Genomic DNA, 20550 nt, shown 5'->3' on the forward strand with positions numbered 1-20550 from the left:
CCTTCTCCGAGTTACAAAATGCATTTGTTTCAACTCAAAATAACAATCAGATTTCTTTAAATTCCTAAGGGTTTAAACACACATGGCACATTTTTTACTTTTTATTTGATCTTATTTGAACTAATTCATATCAAACATAAAGCCGGATCAGAAAATGTACGGAAAATGTCACTAAGAAACTGTTTCAGTACAATCTATATTGGCAATGGTAATTCTCCCACCATCCCTTTAATGAAGACATAAACATTCAGTACAATCAGATTTATCACACCAGCCTCCCTAAGTTATGAGCACAAACCTGGATTAAAAAGAGCTCACAGGAGGAAAGAAACTCCTTCCTTCAAAGTTTTGACATTTTCCTCTCATAAATCAGACCAAGAATGGAATTGCTAGGCCTATAACAGCTGGCATAGCTGTCAGCAAAAACACTAATTCTGTGTGAGTGTGTGTGTGTGTGTGTGTGTGTGTGTGTTTGTGTTTGTGTGCGTGCGCTGGTGTGTGGTTGTAAAAGAGCACCAGGCATCAAGTCAGGGAATCCAATTGGCCTTGCACGGTTTCAAGCTGGAAGAAAAAGGAGAAAAGGTTGAGTGTTTGTGAACTCAGTAGTACACAAAATAAATAAATAAATAAAAAACACACAAAATGATAGAGAAAGCCAAAAAGAGAAAGAAAAAAAAAGAGAAAGAGGCCACAAACATGTATCAAAGTAGGAGGTGCACGTGCAGGCGGATGCATTTTAGTCAGGCAACGTCTGTCAATCAGGACGCAAAGCAACATGGAAGGGGTTGCAACACATGCATCGGGACACGAAAGTGGACACATGGGTATACTTAAACACACACACACACACACACACACACACACACACACACACACACACACACACACACACACACACACAGACACACAAATAACAGACCTTGTTGTAGAAATCAAGAAGCTCCTGGTGGTTAAAATCAACAAAGACATTTTCCTGAACCTGGAGAGAGAGAGGGGGGGGGGGGGGGGGGGGAGAGAGAGAGAGAGAGAGAGAGAGAGAGTTAGATAATCTTTCAGTCTCTGTGTGGGGAAAGCAAACAACCTATCAAAAAATAAGTTCAGCAAAGTAAAAGAACAACAGAGCAGCTGATAGAAAAGCGTCAACAGGAGCACATGCGTAAGACTAATGACAAAGACTTCTTCAGTCGGCCTTCTTGTGCTTTCTATAAAAACCTTCATTAATTATTACTGCTCTCTGGCCAGTACATACTATCCTCCAACTCGTATCCATCAGAGTGTTTAAAAATACACCGACGGCAAAGTCGCTGTCCATTCTTTCGCCATTCTGTTTGGCTTCATTTTTAAAAAGAGACATTGTACTGCATGTAGCATGATGAACAACATATTGTTTCAAAATTAACTCATGCTGTGACCTTGAAGCTGTTTTCCTGCTTGTTCATGACTACTTTTAAACACACAGTCTGGTTCAGTAGATAAAGCAGTGTGATTCATTCGGCATGCAAAAAAGAAATCTGACTAAGTCAGAATGAGTGGAGGGGGTAAAAAAGAAACCATCGCGAATACGATTTTTTTTTTATTTTAATTATGCATAGAAAAAACAAGTCCTCTTTCTTCCCTTTAATGTGGGTTGGGCTACGGAAGTTAAATCACCCCACGATATGATGAAATTATATAACTTCATCATCTGAATATTGCAAGATGTATTTCAACAGAGTGAAAAGAGACAAGAAAAAGAGTTCCTATTAGAGTTAAGAAGTAGATCTACAATGTATTTTAGCACTGCAATGGATAAGGAGGATTGAGATCTGAAAGTGAGATTTGCGAACACTTCGATTTTTTTAAGAGCATTACAACTGTTTTCATGCTGTGTCAATCCTTCCATCTCAATTGGAAGATTTACTGTATCATTACATGCTGACTCTCAGGTTTATCTGGGAGCCTTTTGCTGTTACTCTCTCCTCCTGAAAAGACTGCAGGCTCGACTCAACTATCCAGGGAAAAGTGAGAAACCAAGGGCAACATCACTGGACTGCGATCATCATTATCATCACCCCGTCGCAAACGAAGACCGAACCACTAATGCGCCCCCGCGAGTGGGCGTAATGGCGAGGCACTTTATCACACCCATCTTTGAGAAAATAGCTATAATATGTGAAACGCTTTCTGGGGAACACAAAATGAGAAGGGCAGTCTTGTAGCCGACTGAAGTGCACTCAGTGCTGTCACGCTGAATGTTGATAATAGCACCGAACTCCTGGCACCGATTAGGCTGGCGGGAGGGGAGGGGAGGGGCGAATAAAGAAAGAAAGGATGAATGAACTGAAGACAGACACAAAGAACAAAAAAGAAAGAAATCTGTGCTGAAAGACTGTACAACCACATGTGAGTTGACCGGTTGTACTCTGCTGCTTCCAGACTAAGTGAGGCTTCAGGCCTGAATCTACGTGTAACTCTGGCTGTCTGAGTTCGGTCGCGGGGGGGTTGGAGGGAAAGCCATGTGTCACTGCAAATTAATGACAGAGATATTAATTAGAGGGAACGTTAAAAGTCCATAAAGGAGGGCGCAGAGGGAAAACATTATCTCTCGTCAAAGCTGCGGCACCACAGCAGCTCCGCCACACAGGGAGAATATAGGGCAGCCTTGGGTTTAGCGACGGCAGAGGAAGCGCCGCATGGTTGGCCGAACTGCGTGGCAGGTAATAAAACAGCTGATTAGAGCGTTGTTACCGAGTGAGATGCGAGGTAAAGGAAACGCACATCAAAGCAAACAAGGACACCATTAGGGAACGATTTGATGTGAAGAACAAATTGGGCACGCAGTTAAATTAGTTGAATGAGGGACGCGGGCCGTCTCGGTTCGCGCCACTCTATTGATCTCCACTGTGGCAAACACATAATAATGAGGAGAAACTGCCGCCGCGTAATCAGCGATTTGGGTTGATGGCCTTTGGTGTGCTCGGGTCACGTCAACAACAGACACGAGACAAACACTCGTCAGCTGACTGAGCCGTCTCACTCGCTGTCTGACAGAGGTGAGACGGGGGACAACCGGGGGAAAAAAAAGTGTGTGAAATCTGATGTCGATCAAAACTGAGCTTCAACAAAGACAGCGAAAGCAGACCGCGACCGCTTCCTGTCTGTTTCAGAGTGGCAGAGGATGAAAGTGTGTTTGTGTCGATGTGAACTGAGATAATGTTCTGACGAGGATTTCCAGGTACTGCCGCCAAACGTGTGAGAAACAGAGAGACGCTGTTTTTGTCTTGGCAACATATGCACAAGGCCGTGTGTGTGTGTGTGTGTGTGTGTATGGCCCATCTCATTGTTCCTCAGGGTTGAGATTTTACCAGGCAGTAACCCAACAAGGCTCTGACAGATCTAGGCTAACACTAATGGGGATAGGATGCATCATCCTCATCATCCCAGCCCTACACACACACACACACACACACACACACACACACACACACACACACACACACACACACACACACACACACACACACACACACTCTTATCTGTCTCAGTGCCAAAATCCTGTGTGTCAAGATGCAGAAAACGGGATTAACTCACAAAGATAATCATGAATTCGCTTGCATCTGGTGTTCCATACGCACTACATGTTGAAGTATGTTATGACAATATAGGCTACACACTAAGGGAGATCCAACACATGAGAGGGAATAAACTAACTCAAATGGAAAATGGACCGACAAAAACATTTCTCCAAAAGTATCCCTCCGACATGTGCTGAAATGTGGGAGCACATATTATTCTGTTGCAGCTCTCGGTCCAAGCCTAATAGCTTTCGACAAGGTTACTCTTCCAACTCCCTATGGATAAGCCAACAAAGTCATGGCGAGATGATGGTGAAAGCAGCTCTATATGGATTACAGCGTAAGACCTCGGACTCAAATTGAGGATACCACAATGAAATTCTGGTTTATTGGAAACTGGGTATTATTTTCATAAAACACATTGATACTAAAAATAGAAGCGATGGGCAAAAGACTACAAAAACAAAGTCCAAGTTGTAGAATAATAAAAGGAGATTTTGCTGAAAAAAAAACCCAACTCGTCCAGATGAACAACTTGTAATTGCTGCATCGACATTAAGAGGAGACCAATTTTTAGGATATTAAGCTTTAAGAGGATTCTTGAGTGAAGCAAGCAATGTATTCCAATTATAATACAAAAATAAACGATGAAAAAAAAAAAAGCGGACACATTCATCATGCTGTGCTTTTATCCCATCAAGTGGTTACTGGTGTCAGTGTTGTCAGTTTATATAAGACTGCACGTGTACGCCATCGAGCAGTGGTACTTTCATACCGCGAGGGGTCCATGTGAATGGGGCTGGGTGGACACAAGCAGGCACTCTTCATCAATTATTTGCTTCAGTGCAATGAAGAATAGCTTGGATTTGAGATACTTGTCAAAGCAGTGGATTTTTGGTTGCTGAGTGCTTTCAGGAAACTGCTTTTATCAAGTGAGTAATTCAAAAAGGAAAGGCAGGAGGGGAATAAAGAAAATGGGAGAGGCAGAAAGAAAATGACAAGGATGGCAAAAACAAAGAGGGGAAGGGAGACATAGGTATGGGAGAAATGAGCAGCAATGTGAAAGATGAGGAGAACGTGAAGAGAAACAACAAGAGAAAATTTTTTTTGCCATAACCCAAGGGAGCTTTCATTGGAACAAACAACCAGAAGCATCTCGAACATCAAAACTATAAAGAGCTCACTGACAGAATGGATTTGTCTTATATGCAGTAATTTAACTTCAAACCTAATATAACAATAACAACAAAGCTGTCTATAAATTCACAGAGAGAGAGAGGGAGAAATGGGACAACAGTTTTTGTCTGCATCCATGTGAAATTGGCTTCCAGGTGAGGCCCTCTTAATATATGCACCGCAAAGTCTGTACCAGAAAAACAGGCTTCAATTGATCTTCTGCAGTTTGGTCGAATGTCATGTTTGTCGTGGAGAACAGCAAAGTTGCTTAACTGTACTTTATACAGGCATAGAGATGGTTTAGATCATCATTTAAGAAATTATACATCTGTATAGAAATCTTGTATCTTATTTTATCTGAAAACTCAGGATACAGGATTATTAGTAAAGAATACCATTATTGAATTCTTCTACATCTTTTCTTTTATACTTTTTTATACGTTGTCTTCACCGTTTCATTCATCAGCACACAACCTTGTGCTTTAGCTTATATATAAAAAAGGATGGCTTACGTCCTTGCACACATGTAGCACCTTGACTCGTTGCTTCTAGCACCCTCTTTTAGACCGTTAATGTGCTGCATTGTTGTTGTGGGTGAGTCATTTCTAGGCAATCAGGGAAAAAAAGCTAAATTTATAAGTTAATGGGGTTTTGAGGCCTATCAGAAACCAAAGCCCTTACTGAAACTCAAAGCACTGGTGTTCACATTACAAAGTAATTTTCCAGGTAGGTGCTCTTGCATGAACTTCACTGGTCAGCGAGTGCACTGCTGGGAGAAGTTGCAATGTGATGCAGTCCTTTTTTGAGCCGAGTTAAACTTTTTTTGTTGGTTTCTGTTGAGTTTGTTGAACCTGAAACATCACATGTGGGAAATGAAACAGGTCCTTTCAGCGGGGATTTTGTTGTTTTTCCTCTGTGCGACTGTAGCCAGTGCTTGTCACCTCATCCGGAAATGATGTTACATTCACACAAAATCTTTATTAGAAGAAAAAAACATGATGGCTGTGGGGGAGAAAAAAAAAAATCACCCGAGAATGTCCCATTGGTAATTACACAAAGTGTAGAGCTTGTTCGTTCTTTTAGGCCTTGATTCATATCCCACTCGAGGTCACAAACCGTATAAATGTTTCCAAAATATGTATTGATTTTGGCAGTATTTAAAATTCAAATTAGATTTACGCTTCCACAATTAGTACTTAGTTAAAAAACTAAAATCGCAAAATGTGCTGCACTCGAGTGTCAAATTTGAGTGTGAAAGTTCTGAATGAAAAAAGTTTTAACCTGCTTTTCTGCATTAAATCAGCATAATTGAAACGGCTCCTGCGACGTTGCCAGCTCCAGCGCTCCGCAGGAAGAGGCCGTGTTACAGCATATAGGCCCTCTGTGCCTTTGCTACATTATGAGTCTCCAGCGACTACGAGGTCTTTCGCAGTTTGTCCGACCGGAGCACTCTGCCCGCTGTCTGGTCGTTGACTTTTGACTGACGGAGAGAAATCTTGACATTAAAAGACAAAGAGGCGGAGAGGCGGACGGCATGCACAGGAGGCTGAGCTGTCGGATTTTGGCAACCCTTTATCCCTCAACACAGTCATAACAAATACACTCTTCCCTTCCCTGACTGCTTTACACACACACAAACACACACAGACACACACACGTTGGTCTGGGCTTCACCACACATCCTGACCATCGTCAAAAACCCCCCAAAAAACAACAACAATCCTACACTGTTTTGTTGCCATGGCTACAAACTTAGTCACAAAAACCCAACAACTGACAACTGAGTGACTGCTGTTCCATCTTGTCTATCAACTTGTCTGCACCCTTGACTGCTTCTGTCTGTCTGTCTGTCGGTCAGCTTACAGCAGCCTGTGTCATTACCGTTTGGCGGTTTACAATGCATGCATGTCTGCCAACCTGTCTGCCTGTCCTCCTCTCTGTCTTTGTGCCAGCCTACATTCCCTTCCCTGGCTGCCTGAGCTGCATTCTGCCATCTTGCTGAAGGATGATCAGCGGGGGATTTTTTTTTTTAAGAAGACATGAGGAGGGTTGTCTGTCACTGGGCTCGCACGCAGGTGACAAGTGGCATCTCGTCATCACAATTTTCATTTCTTTTTTTAAAATCAGAAATGAAGTGAGAAGATGTTTTTCATCACTCAACTGCTTTGGGGGTTTTTTGTACGCAAGTTAATCAAACGACCACGAGGAATAACACAGAATAACACAAAGCAGAGTGTATGTGTCGTGCTTGAGGATGCATGCGTGTGTGTGTGTGCATGTGTTTCGTTTGTTCAGCTGCATAGCTGTCTGTCGCTTAAATCAGACACTCGCAGCTGTGCTGTCACAACACATTCTTTTAATGTCTCAATAAAGATTTTGACTGTGTGTGTCAGCGCTACAGGTGTGCTGCCTCCTCTTTTATGTTGAGAGGGTTTCTGTCCATCTGTCTGTACCTCATCAACACTGTTTGTCAAGTTTCTAGCCGCCTGAATCACTGTGGGGGTCAGGAGAAGATGGGAATTGGAGAGGCTTTTTCCTCTGAGGAGACCATGTAGGCCAAATCATTATGCTGAGTTTAATTAATAGCATTCGACTCATTATGACACGCTAATCAAACTAAATGCAATAACACTGCTCCGAAACAATGAAGGGAACACTTAATCATCACAGTATAACACCAATTAATTCAAACTTCGGGACAACAGGTGCAATAGGCTAAAGCGAGGCAAAAGCAAGACAAGCCCCAAAAAGGGAATCGTTTTGATGTGGTGGCAACAGACAGCTGCTCTCTCCTTCTCCTTCCTGTCTGGGTCTTCTCTAGTTTTGTGCTCTGCTAGTTTCCTGGCAGAACTTGCAGCCCAATCACAAACTGTCAGAAACAGACTTCACGAGGGTGGCATGAGGGCCAATTCTAGAATGAATCCCATTCTAGTCTATTCAAGGATAGTCTGGCAAGACGTACGTAAAAAAAGTGCTGCTTGGATCTTCATCAGGTCGGAATATTATCACATTTATTTTTGCTCTGTTTTATTAGTATGATAATGAATCAATGTCATACTACTATTAAAAAAAAAATAATAATAATTAAAGATAAGACGGGGTGAGTAATTGGCCATGGAACAAATGGCCATTTTATGGGTGAAGTGCACCTTTAATCTGCCAAAGAGCCACAACATAGAATCGAAAGCCCTAGAAGAGCTAAATGGAGCCTGAAGTGAGATACTTTTGTCAATTCCCACCAGAGAACAGGTGTCAGCCTGCTGCATTTACCTGTAAGTATAGGTGGAGAGAGAAGTAGCAACAGCCAGAGTTTTCCAATCAAGAGAAAGTGGCTCTCACTGAAAAAAAGTTAGTGTTTGTTGTCATGGAAGCTCCAGGCGGTAAAGAAACTGTATTTCCTAGCCTCTTACAAAAAAGTTTTCCTACATGTGATTGACATAATGTAGAGTCTGAAAAATGGAAAATGTATGGAGAAGTTTTTTTCCCCCGGCGCTATTTATAATGCTTCGTAACTCATTTCCAAAGGAGACAATCATTTGTCACATCATGTTAAATAAAGTATGTTTGGTTGGGTTTCCATTCGGATGATAAAATACATTGCTGAATAATAACTTGGGCCCTGGATTTGCCAATATTGTAGCTTGCTAGAGCCTAGAATCACGGTCCCAGCTCAAATGTATGTAGTATTGATTCTGGTACCCAACAACACAGCAAGATGGCATTTTGGATAAACAACTATAGCCCAATACTCTGGGGTGACTCTCTCTGGTGTTTGCCTCCAGCTAACACTGCCACAGCGTCGGCTGTAAAAGTACCAGTCTACAATATTTGACTTCTCCTATTCGTCAGTTTCTTCAAATTACTCAGCAGGCAGTAGCTTTACAAATAAACTGTAACGCCTCAGTCGACAACAACAAAAAGAAATCAATAGTTCAGAAAACACCCATGTTTAATCTTCCCATGACCCTTTGAGCCCCAGAGCCGTTCAGCCTGTAGGAGCCACATAGGCAGTGTGTATTGATGCTGAGGCGGAGGGGGGGGGCACCATGAACCCTCCACAGCAGTGCCCTGTAGCCATCGCACAGTGACAGACATGGAACCTCAAAACGTCAGGCATTCACTAAAAAGCCTGTCAACGACAACAAATAAGAGCTGTCAAACCCAAACACTGGAAACAGTCAATCACCTCTGGTATTTATAACAGAAGTTAGCACAAGCAGATCTGTGCACACACACACACACACACACACACACACACACACACACACACACACACACACACACACACACACACACACACACACACACACACACACACACACACACACACACACACACACACACACACACACACACACACACACACACGGTCCTATTCTCCCAAATATATTAAAAGAGTAGAGAGAAAAGGAGAGGTTACTTTTTCAAACCTCTCTCTTAAGACATACGAGAGATGACAAGATGGAAACCCCTTCCTGTACAGCAAGGGGCAACATGTCACTCAGTCTTACTCAATTCTATGATTTGGAGAAAACACTTGGGAATAAACAGTCCAAGTACATTCCATCAGTCAGAATATTGTATCCTTTTGCTTCCTTTTTAAGGCCCTTTGACAACGCTCAAATTCCATGGAGTAAATAACGGCATGGAGGAGTGGACTGTGTGCTACTACCGCATGAGGGGAGAGAGAGAGAGTGGGAACTTTGACAACAATCGAAAGAAAAACAAGTCAGCTAGATAATAAACAAACCAGGCTTTTGCTTTGTTTTGTGTGGAGACAGGGGTGGAGAGGAGGCAGCAGGTTCCAGGCCTGACAGGATACATCCAGAAAACACACACACGCACACACACACGCACACACACACACACACACGAAAGGGGCTGCAGACTCACAGGCATGTGTACACACAAGCTGCATGGTACAAAGGCCCACACACCAAGCAACACATTGGTATAATCACACACACAAACACACAAACACACAGTCACACCTATTTATATGTGTGACATATCCCATAATACAGTCATGAATAAATTATAGATTTGGATTTTATTTGCAGTAGCACTTTTACAAAAGCGCTAACTACAATTTTTGTTTAGTCCAATTAAATCGTCAATGTTATGGTTGTTTTGGTCAAGTTTTCATTCGTTGTTCTTAGATGCTGGACATAGTTAGCTTTTAGCTAACTATTTCAACTGTTCTCTATATAAATATATAACTCCTTCAACAGTTTCCTATAACTTTTAGCTAACTACTTGAACTTCTCTGCTCACTTGCTAACTACTTTTCAAGCTCTCAATGGCACCATTATATGTTACGATGTCACCACTCTCTCCGATGATGGGCAGGCTACTGGTTATTGTAAATGTACTTGTTAATTAGCTACGCTTTGGAGGCGCACACACACAGATAAGCATCGCCATGCTATGCTGTCACAATTACTGTGTCTATGTGTCTGCCTGTTGAGGTGATTCTCCCTGTCCCTCTCTTATCTCGTCTCCATCTCTGGTTGGCAAGATGCATCGACCCCTTTTGATTCATTCCTTTGATCTCTGTGACTTCTCCCTTAGCGCCTGCATGTCTGCCCCTCGCAATTCGGCGACGCCTTGTTATAAACAGCCCATCAGTGAGCTGTCCATCCGTAGCCCGGCTGCCGAGTGACATTCATTAAGAGTCAGCCCCGCATGCACTCTGCCTGCCTCTCTCAGCATCGCCACATGAATACGGAGGACCAATTAGAGGAGGAACAGGGCATATGTCTACATGCTCGGAGTGGATAGGCCACAAACACAAACAAACACCGAACCAGATACGGCAGACAGACGGTGGGGTGGACGGAGGAAGAGAGGGAGACAGAGGAGAGAAGATCTAACAGGAGAAGGGAAGAGAGGATAGTCGTATCCCCCGAATAGTTCAGCTGCTGAAAATAAACTCTTTTGAGGAACACATAAATAGGACATGAAACACCTATGTTTTGGCACTGGTGGTGCATAATCTCTACCTAGCTATCGATCTAGCTGGCTGCCGTGTTGGAGTGATATCACTTGGTTCACCTCCAGCTGTTTCCTGGGTGGGACCATAAGTACGCCAAAACTTTAGGTTAAAAAAGTAAGACATTTTTCAAAAAGTAAATCAGTGCCTTATATCAGTTCAGGGATGTTTTTTTGTACGATGCCTTTTTGGAGGGTTGATGTTGAAAAGGTTCAGCAATAATAAACATTATTAATGCCACCATTATGGTACAAAACGCAACGAGCCCGACTCCTTCAGTTAGAGTTTATGAAAATAGACTTTTTGGCTTTAACCTTGTAACACTCATTGAAGAACAATACAACAGTGGCCTCGCTTCTGCATTCTTCTGTGGATCCTCAGTCTCCAGGTTTCACTGTCTTTACCGTTGAAGATCATATCACTTTCAAGGCAGTATTCAAAGCATTAAAACACTCTGGGACACAGCCAAATTGTGCAGCAAAGGACGAAGACGAGGCTCGACATTTATGAGTGGTAGGAGGTATCTGCCGGGGCTAAACAAATAACATCCTCGCTGGTGGGCGAAATGGACTCTGGCTATTTTGCCTATTGGTTTTGTCTCACACGGATGAAGTCACCTGTCTCCTGTCTGTGCAGAGTGGGTTTGCTTGTTCATTATTTGTTTGCCTGTGTATTGTACTTACACCTCCGCAATTAGAATCCACCACATCCTGTGTTGTGTTTGGGGACAATGGGAACTTAACTATGGGCTTCCGCCAGAACGTACTGCTCCCACGTCCGCCTCTTGAATCGTCACATGCTATGCGGCAAGACTCAGTACAGCACAAAAAACGGGTGGCACATGATGATGATGATGATGATGCTGATGATACAAACGTGAGAGATCCATTATTCCCTGGGAGGATACAGGAAGACATGGGGAATTCATTTTTGCCTTAGGACTTCCATTCTGGAAAAGTTCCATGTTGACTTAAGACAGAACGGTCCTATTGTTTGCATGGCGTGTTGCATCTGGTATACAGGACGGCAGTAGAGGACACAGGATATCTACTGCATGTAGTGAGAGGCGGTTAGCAAAACAAAACAAAAAGCAATGTGAATGCTTTAAATCCTCATGCAAAATTAAAGATATGTTTACAGAGAAAGGACCAGTGTTCTCATGTTCCTGTTAGTTTTATTGTTAAGATGGGATGTTTTACACAGATATCATGGTATGAGGTTTAGGATTACTAGACCTACATAAATATTAATAAATACAAATAATATATGTACCTGATATTATTAGAAAAACTAACAATTAAGAATGATAGTAGATACATTTACAAAATATAGAGCGATAAATACTATAGCAGAGAAAACACAGGTGTAACTACTAACATTAGGAATGGCTCCCGTCCATATAAGGGCTGTGAATGTTACACCTATACAATGCAGATGATGTCAAGGCTATGTTCAAATCGTGTGCTGTGAAAATGGACACACAGACAAAGAGACGTACAGAGATGGGAAGACAAGTAGGCAGCAACAGTAGTGCTGAGTCGGAGAGAACAGAGTGGGGGGGTCATTTGTCAGGTCATAACGTTCCTCAGTTAATGAAATAATAGAATAATAACGATTCTCTGTACGGCAGAACACAGACAAGTGATTGTTTTCGTATAGAGTGTCCTCGTTCACCCACCATTTCCCACCCTACACACACACACACACACACACACACACACACACACACACACACACACACACACACACACACACACACACACACACTGCACTCGTATTCTCTCTGTGTCCGCCGTTCTCACACACACAGCTGACAGTCTCTAGGTGGGCATGGGTGGGATTTTCACACGCCTCGCTCCCCAGCGTCCATTCAGTACAGTACGCAGCATGGCAGCAAGACATGCGCACAAAGCCTGGGATTGTCTTCACCCAGTGGGCCACTCGCTGAACCAAAACGACAGAAAACAAGCTGAAGCACGGCTGCAAACACACTTTGCCCGGCTACAGACATGTGTGAACGCACACACACACACACTCCACAGCCTTATTTCTGAGAAGCAGAGGAACTCTTTTGGGGGTCCCACAATGCCAAAAACACAACACTATCTGATTAACTGACTTCTCGGACTGAATCTCACTCTTCTATAGGCTGAGGCACGCAAAGGGTGCTGTGGGTTGGACTCATTCAACTCAATAGATTGTGTTTCCGAGCTCAGGGAACTCGGTCGCAATCAGAAGAATTACTGTATAAACATTACTTTTATCAACCCGCAGTCAAGCTTTTGCTGAATTAAATGCACTTTGATGCAAGTTCAGCTGTTCCACTTTGATGGCCCCCCTGCTGTGTCATAAAGGGATTTTTGAGGCACTTTTAGCAGTTAATTCATAAATAATAACCAAGGCTACCATTCGGGGACTTTACAGAAATAAACATTTGAATGCCACTTACTGTTCTCATAATAACATATTCTGTCCTGCTTATTTTATCTGGCATGGAAGTAATTGAAACTCTCTTTGGCTCCTTGCAAACATGGCAGAATGTAGACGATGCATAAAGTCCAGAAAGGCATATGAGTTACATTTAGTCATTAGTTATTCTTATTTTGATTTAAAGAGTGTTATGTATGCTCTACATAATATGCTATATTTCCTTTTAATATTTTGCAAACACTGCACGTTTGATTTGCGCCATTTTTTTTTGTTATCAACCCAAGTACATCCAAGGTCTCTCTTTCTCATTCACTCTCTGTCTTCCTATTTTCCCTTTCAAGTCCTCTGCCAGCCAACCCCAGTAGTTTGGTCCTAAAACACATAGCCTTTCTCAAGCATGCTCCCTTCTGCCCTCACTATGTATGGAGGTGCACAGCTATGCAGCAAACAACCAAAACCTCCAAGAAAGGTTGAAGACAGCAGTCGGCCCTTTGAAGTTTTTACTGGCAGCAAAGTCAAACAGGACTGGACAACACGGTCATTTATTGTGATAGTAAATCAGAAAGAAGAGTTACATAAAATATGTTGCCAAAACGCATTAATAACAACAAAACTGGATCCCGGATGACAACCCAGAGGTCGGAAGGAGATGTATGTTTCTAAAATGTTACGCTTCATACAGAAAAATCTATGGAACTAAAGTATTGTGTTCCACCCTCTTTAGACGGTTGTTCAGGCGTTTCAATTATGCACACGGCCCTGCAGTCTCATGCTCTTTTATGGTGACTGGCAGAGAGTTTATATGCTAATTAGGATCAACTGGCACATGCCTTCAATTTACAAAGACAGTGGGATTCGTCATTTCAAGAACACAACAATTCTGCGGCTTAAGAACACGTCATGAATCTGACATTTCACAGGAACTTTCTTAAGAACAAATTTAAGAAAAAGTTTAAAGCTACAGGTGATTGAGGCCCAATGCATTCCGTCTTCTTGATGTGATGGTTCACATTTACACTGTGATCTAAAGGCTTTAGCTTCTCTTTAACTTTTTAACCAGGTTTCCCTACTGAACCACTTTGACATCCCGAATATATCCTTCAAACACATAGACTCTTCAGTCTGTTTTTTTCTCTGGATCTGTTTTCTCCCCAAACTTAGATAATATTTATGAAGGGAGTGCATTTAGTGACAGTGGGGGCTCAATGGTAGCTCTGACAGTTTGACAGCGTATCAGCAGGGGTCCGAGCTTAGCGAAGGGTCATTTAAAGATGCAAAAGGAAGGCATCAATAATCCACAAGCATGTATCCTTTTAAAGAGTTCAAATTGTTGGGGGTGATAAACACTTGGATTAAAAAAGTTAAGTAAATGAGTCACACCAAAGCTGCTATTTAACATCGGGTCCTGTGAGAAATCTTCTCATGGCAGATTATCACCAGGCTTTACAGCTTTTTGTGCAATGACTGTAATGATCATTGGAAAGCAAAGCTACTCCTGAATTGACTTTTAGCATATCCGTAAATGAGTCAAAGCTGTTGCTTGAGGGTAATTTGGATTCGACACCCAGATAAACACCAGCTAAAAGAGACATTTGTTAGCTAGCGATGGGGCTTTGGTTTTCCACTGGATATAAAGGCAAAGTAAACAAACCACCAAAGTCAGGAGAAAAAACATTCTCATTGCTTTCAAAGTTTTTAATGTATTGTTGTTCGAGACGAGTGTCAAGCTCGGGGATAAATCTGGTTTGCATTTTGCTGGGTGCGTGCATTCACGGTGCTCCAGCGGCAGCGTGGTAACATCTGCGCTCGTCAGTGGACTCTGTGAGTTAAATGACGATGACTGGAGCGACCGCACCACAGCCACATCCTTCACGATAGCCTCTCGCTGCCTAGCAGCCCCGACTTGACGGAAAAACACTTCCACGCATGGAGCTCAACAACACGCCGGCACACACGCCTGCACAAGCCAACCATATTTTATGGTGGTTGGAGCCACTGGGGTGCTTTTTGTGGCACCAGTGACACTTCTGAACTTCTATGACAAATGTTCTATGACCAGTTCTCCTCCTCCCTCTCTGCGCCACGCTCCCTCAAACTTCTCTCCGGTGAGGTAGAGCCACATTATTATTCAACCACATGGGAATCTCTTCCTCCCTTCCCGGGGGAAATATGACAGCTCCTCAAGCCTCCATCCTCTCTCCTTACTGTGGTCAGTGTCGAATAGAAGCCCCGAGTCTGGTTCTGATCAGCACTCTAGTCGGCACGTCTGCAATGCGTCATCTCTCATATGCTGCGGTTGCTGGTTTCTCCATGTCCTTACGGTGTACGAGCCTAAACCAATATCAGAGAAATAAGTGCTCCACTCATTGATTTGATGCGTTGCCATCGCCTCATGTCAGTGAGTACTTATGGTGTATGAAGATTATGACGGAAGTAGATCATTCAAGCTTTAACTTTATCAAAACAACACTAAATCAGTTATTTTGTGGGTTATTTTCTCTATTGATGACTGTTAGATCCAACTTCTTGTATCAGCAAGGTTATATTACATATACCGCCCAGAGCTGAGCCAAAAGACAGACACACGTCATAAACAACACAGTTTAACAGTCAGTACATTTTTAATAGACATGTTTATTCATCCCTTAGAAGAATCAGCACCTACGCCCCAAATATGAATATATATTTATAATACATCTTAAATATTTTAATTATGTTTCTGACACATACAATATAGTCTAGCAGTATTCACCTTTGGTAAATCTGTCCAGCACATGATGCGTGACTGATAACTGCTCAAATTAAAAAGGGAAGTCATGCAGAGGTCATTTTTGGATTTCTGATCAAACCTCTCCATATGGGGTGGAGGAAGGAAGCCGCGTGAGCCATTAAACGTTGCCTGCATCAAACCAGTCCTCTAACCACCTAAACTTGACAATATTAATCTGACAAACTGGTGTGGTTCATGACTATTTCATTGATGTATGAACTTGAAAAACTTGTAACGAAAGCCTCCGGAGAGTCTTTAAACCGAGGCGCACTCTTAAAGACTCATCTGAGACAAGGCTCAGACATCTTTTCATCATCCTAAGAGGAATCCCAAGGTTTCAGCCCCTGTGGTGATTGTGTGTAATGTGAGCAGCAGAGTGCAAGATTTTTTTTGATACACCCCACATCTCTCCAAACCTTCCACTCTTATATTTCACACATTTTCACTTCACTCTCAACTTGTTTCTTCCAAAAAAAAAAAACTAAGCAAAACTTGCATCGGTTAAGCTTCTACCAGTGTTTTTCACTGTTTTATTTTATTTCTGTGGTGCTTATGAATATGGGATTTATTTTTAAAAAGCTGTGCACCGATGGTAAGCTGCTCTAGATAAGAAAGTCAGCTCAGTGCCATCTTATCATCTTTCAGCATCAGGTGGTTTTTGTGGAAGGTAAGGAGGATAACTGCTCAAGAGCCGGCTGTCCGCACCTGACCTCCTTTTTCAGCATTTAGTCACAGATGTCAAACTTACGTGAACGTGAATGTAGAACACAACATTAAAGACGGGAAAAGGGGAAGTTGTGGAAGAGGATGGGGAAAGAAACGTGACGGGAGAAGAAATGATGGGAAAAGGACAAAGAGAGAGACCTAAAGATGAGCAATATTAGGAGTGAAGCAAACAGGAGAAGTTAATCCATTTCATAGTCATGTATGTGGTCTGTGGGAGCGGCAGGGGCAGGGCTGGCCTAGATACATGCAAAATGAATAAAGCCATAATATCCTTTGATACCAGTCTTTGAAAACGCGATCAGCTCGGAGCAGCATCTGTTCCTACTTTTAATCTGGTTAGGATGTTTCTCTAATTCCAGCCACGCATTATCGTCATCGGCAGGCATGATGGATAGGACGATGCGACGTGATCAATGGAAAGCACTAATTTGGTGGAAAATAACATCAATAATCCCTGTTAATTCAATTTCTCAGTGTACACCGATGAGTCTGCCAGAGACTTTGAGATACATAAAGCAGAATATGACAATAAAATACAAAAGACGAACATAAAGAATGAAGCAGCTGAGTTGGGGAGGCCTATATCTGAGAAAAGGGAGATTGGATACATGGCTTTTTGCCTCCAACAATCTGTCCTATGTGGCCTATTTAGCTCTACCAACATCCAGCATTTGAAAACGGCCGGTCCTCAAAGTACGTGAAGCCTCTCTCCCCGTGCTCGTCATTACCATGTTTGTTTACCCGCTCACTCCCTCAGAGGGAAAGCCAGCCTTGTTAAGGAAGGAGAAGAAAGCTTTAAAAGTGGAAATAAGGCATACATTTCAGTCGGGTCCCAAGACGATGCACGATGCTGGAGCTATTTCCATAATGGTAGCTTAACAGGAGCTAGCCAGATGAGCGAGGGGCACGTCGCCCTCATTAAGGCACTCGCTCAGGAACAGATTAGCGCTTCATTAACATACAGAGAGAAGCAGGGGAAATTACCACTCTCCATTTCACAGTCTAAAAGGCAGGCAAAGACCAGAGTTAGAGATAAGTGGTGGGGAAAAAGATGGACTCAATTTGGGGAAAGATAAAAATCGATGTACGGTATAAAATGTGTTATTAAGGCACCCTGAATGTCTCGGAACGAGTCTTTGTCAATCTCTCCTCCATTTCTCTCAGCTTTCACCAACTCTGTTGCTCTGTCTCCTACATTCCCACTTCTCCTTGCTCCTAAGAGTCCTAACTGGGCTTCATTTTATCTCGAGAACGGTCCCTCAATGTACTCCACACTTGGTGGCATGTGCTGCTGGGGAACCAAGGATGCACGGCGCCGATGTTGGTACTATTTAGACACGCAACACATTCAATAATTATACATTCTGAATGAACAAGATGAGCAGCAGTGGGGGGCGGCATGGGCCTTTACGGGCCTTTACAGGCCTTTGCACCTCATTGACTGCACTGTGCTGCTGGTTTGTCCAACGTTACAGCTAAACTCTTCTTCACTTCCCTTGCGTCAACAAGTGACGAGCAGTTCTCAAAGCAATCAGCTCAGTCAAAATGTCTACGCCTCAACCAGGCACGGCCCTAGTTACTTAAAAGAGAGTGAGAGTGGTTGCCCTTGCTATTGGTTCTTTTTTGTGGAATGCCACAGTGCGCTGTACCACCGGCATCAACAAAGTCTTCGTCCTCCTAATTAGCCTGATGCTAAAGGGTAAGGAGAGCCAGTAGGAGAGTGCGGTGAACTATGAACTGGCTTCTAATGAAGTCAACGTCCTACCAGGGCAGGTCATACTAAAGCCATAAAACAAAGTTTTTAAATTAGGCCCCTCAAACTACACCAAGAATGCACTTCAGAAGATGATCCGATGTCCATTTAACTTGCTGGCTGTAATGTGGTAGCTGTAGCTCCTCTCTGTCCGTACAGATTCATGTCAAAGATCAAGAAGCAAGTTCTGCAGAAAACATTAATTAGCCCTTTTGCAGCAGTGAACGAGTAAAGAAAGTGGTCAAACAATTGCCTCTGAGAAAAGCTGCAATAATGATTCCCAAGCAAATTCTCTAAATGCGTGTGGACTAATGTGCAACACATTCCTGTCTGCCTGTCCTTCACCTCTTCACCAAGTGTATTTAACCTTTAGATTTATTGGGCCTTATTAGTGGGAGTACCTGTCATAAGAAGGCAGATATAGCCTGACTCTCACTGGAAAACCCTAAACTTAACTGGAAGTGTCTAATTAGGGAAAGCTACCTGCAATGGGACACTTTCCCATGCGAGGGAAATGAACTTTTGTCACCTCTGACTTTGTCTTGTGACTTTTACACACTTGTGTGTAAATTCTTCTGCCCCTCACCTGACTAAATATTTTAACCTTTCTAAGATGTTTAATTGGCGAGAGACATCCCACCACACTCTGCCCTATTAGCATTTAACATTAGAGGGATTTGGAATCCTTCTACTTCCACATTCATCCTGCATGATCCAAATGCCTAACTCACCTAAAAAAAAATCGAACTAGTTTGACATTCGCTTGGATCTTATTAGTGATCCAGCATGCCGTTGGACACCTTAACATTAACTTCCTTTCTCTCTTCTGTGCTCCCCTGCTTGTATCAATTCATGTAGTTCCTCCATGTCACACAATGCATTCCTTTTCCCCTCTGTATGCGACTGACACCTCGTCTTTTTCTTTCCTGGGTTCTTGGGGGAAAGCTGATTATCTAAAGGTTGGCAGGGTTATTATTACCAACACACTCCGAGCTGACTTTGGCCAGGAGGCACTCAGGCTGAACAATGTGCTCGAGGCTAATGAGCTGTGTTTCATTCTATAAAGGAACGAATTTGAGTGAAACCTCTGTGAACCCGAGGTTACTGAAGCCACATTAACATTACAGGTGAGGCCGTTTACACTGGAAAATCTCAGAAGTTACAATTTCATCTTTTTTTAATCCCAGCAATCCCTTAGCACAGGTTTTACTTTACCTTAAACAAAGAGGAAAAGAAAAAAATAAGATTCAATCTTAGAGGTAAGTTTATAGCTTTACTTACTCTTGCTGAACATCGAAATGTCCTCTGTGAGTTTTTTTTTTTAAGGTACTGTACCATTTACAATGACTATCAAAGAACTACTCCACTGTATCACTCAGTATTTTAAAAGAGAAAAGTAATGAAAAGCAAATAATAAAAGAATGTTTTGGAAAACGCTGCTATGCTGCTGCAGATGAACCCTTATGTCCCTCTGAGACATTAGAAATGCAATAAATTGTGAAATCTTTTCCACTGAAAAAAATAATCATTTTCGATTATTAATTTTTTTCCATTACATTTCTCCCTATTTTTTACATTAGTTTTGTAATTACAAATTAATTCGTTCCATCTTTTCGTATTTTGAATCATTTGTTAAAATGCTAAGCACATTTGTTGGGAAAATCACAAGGAATTCAAGTGAGATTTCTGAATTAATTTACAATTTAATGCAAAGTCAGAAACTGTAGAGATAAGACTTCTGTTGGAGGTGCCACTTAGTTTTCATGCAATGTGATTGATGTCCCATACAATGAACTTAACCACCTACAACCCATTAGCAGAGTGTGGTAATTATCATAGCATGATCATAGCTGCGATGTTTAATATGCATTTTACTGTAAAGCATGACATTTTCTACTAATTAACCACTCCTCACACTCATAGTGTGCTGCTCTGAAAACACCTGATTGGATTAAATAATAAATTAACCATGTAGACAGAACAGACAGAGCACTGACAGTGGGAACACCGAATTAGAACATAATGAGCTCAACCTGCTCTGTGAGCGTCACATGTGAAACAATCACCTCTTAGCCTGCGGTATATCTCAGGTGTCAGTCAGCCACAGAGCTGTAAATTGAAGTGAAAGCAAGGAATCATGATAACTTGT

General features: G+C 42.3%; 1 protein-coding gene across 1 annotated transcript in view; it reads right to left on the reverse strand.

Moving 5' to 3' along the window:
• The window catches only part of commd10 (COMM domain containing 10), a 51548-nt gene that overhangs the window by 1020 nt on the left and 29978 nt on the right, over positions 1-20550 (reverse strand). Inside the window, exons 6-7 of the mRNA XM_084024654.1 lie at positions 920-979; positions 1-561 (exon numbers count right to left, since the gene is read on the reverse strand). The exon at positions 1-561 is cut by the window's left edge and continues 1020 nt beyond it. Of these exons, the coding sequence (XP_083880780.1) occupies positions 523-561; positions 920-979 (99 nt within the window). The 3' untranslated portion in view covers positions 1-522. The remainder of the gene's footprint in view (positions 562-919; positions 980-20550) is intronic.

The sequence above is a fragment of the Eutrigla gurnardus genome (genome assembly GCF_963514095.1).
Source record: "Eutrigla gurnardus genome assembly, chromosome: 13".
NCBI classification, from domain to species: domain Eukaryota; kingdom Metazoa; phylum Chordata; class Actinopteri; order Perciformes; family Triglidae; genus Eutrigla; species Eutrigla gurnardus.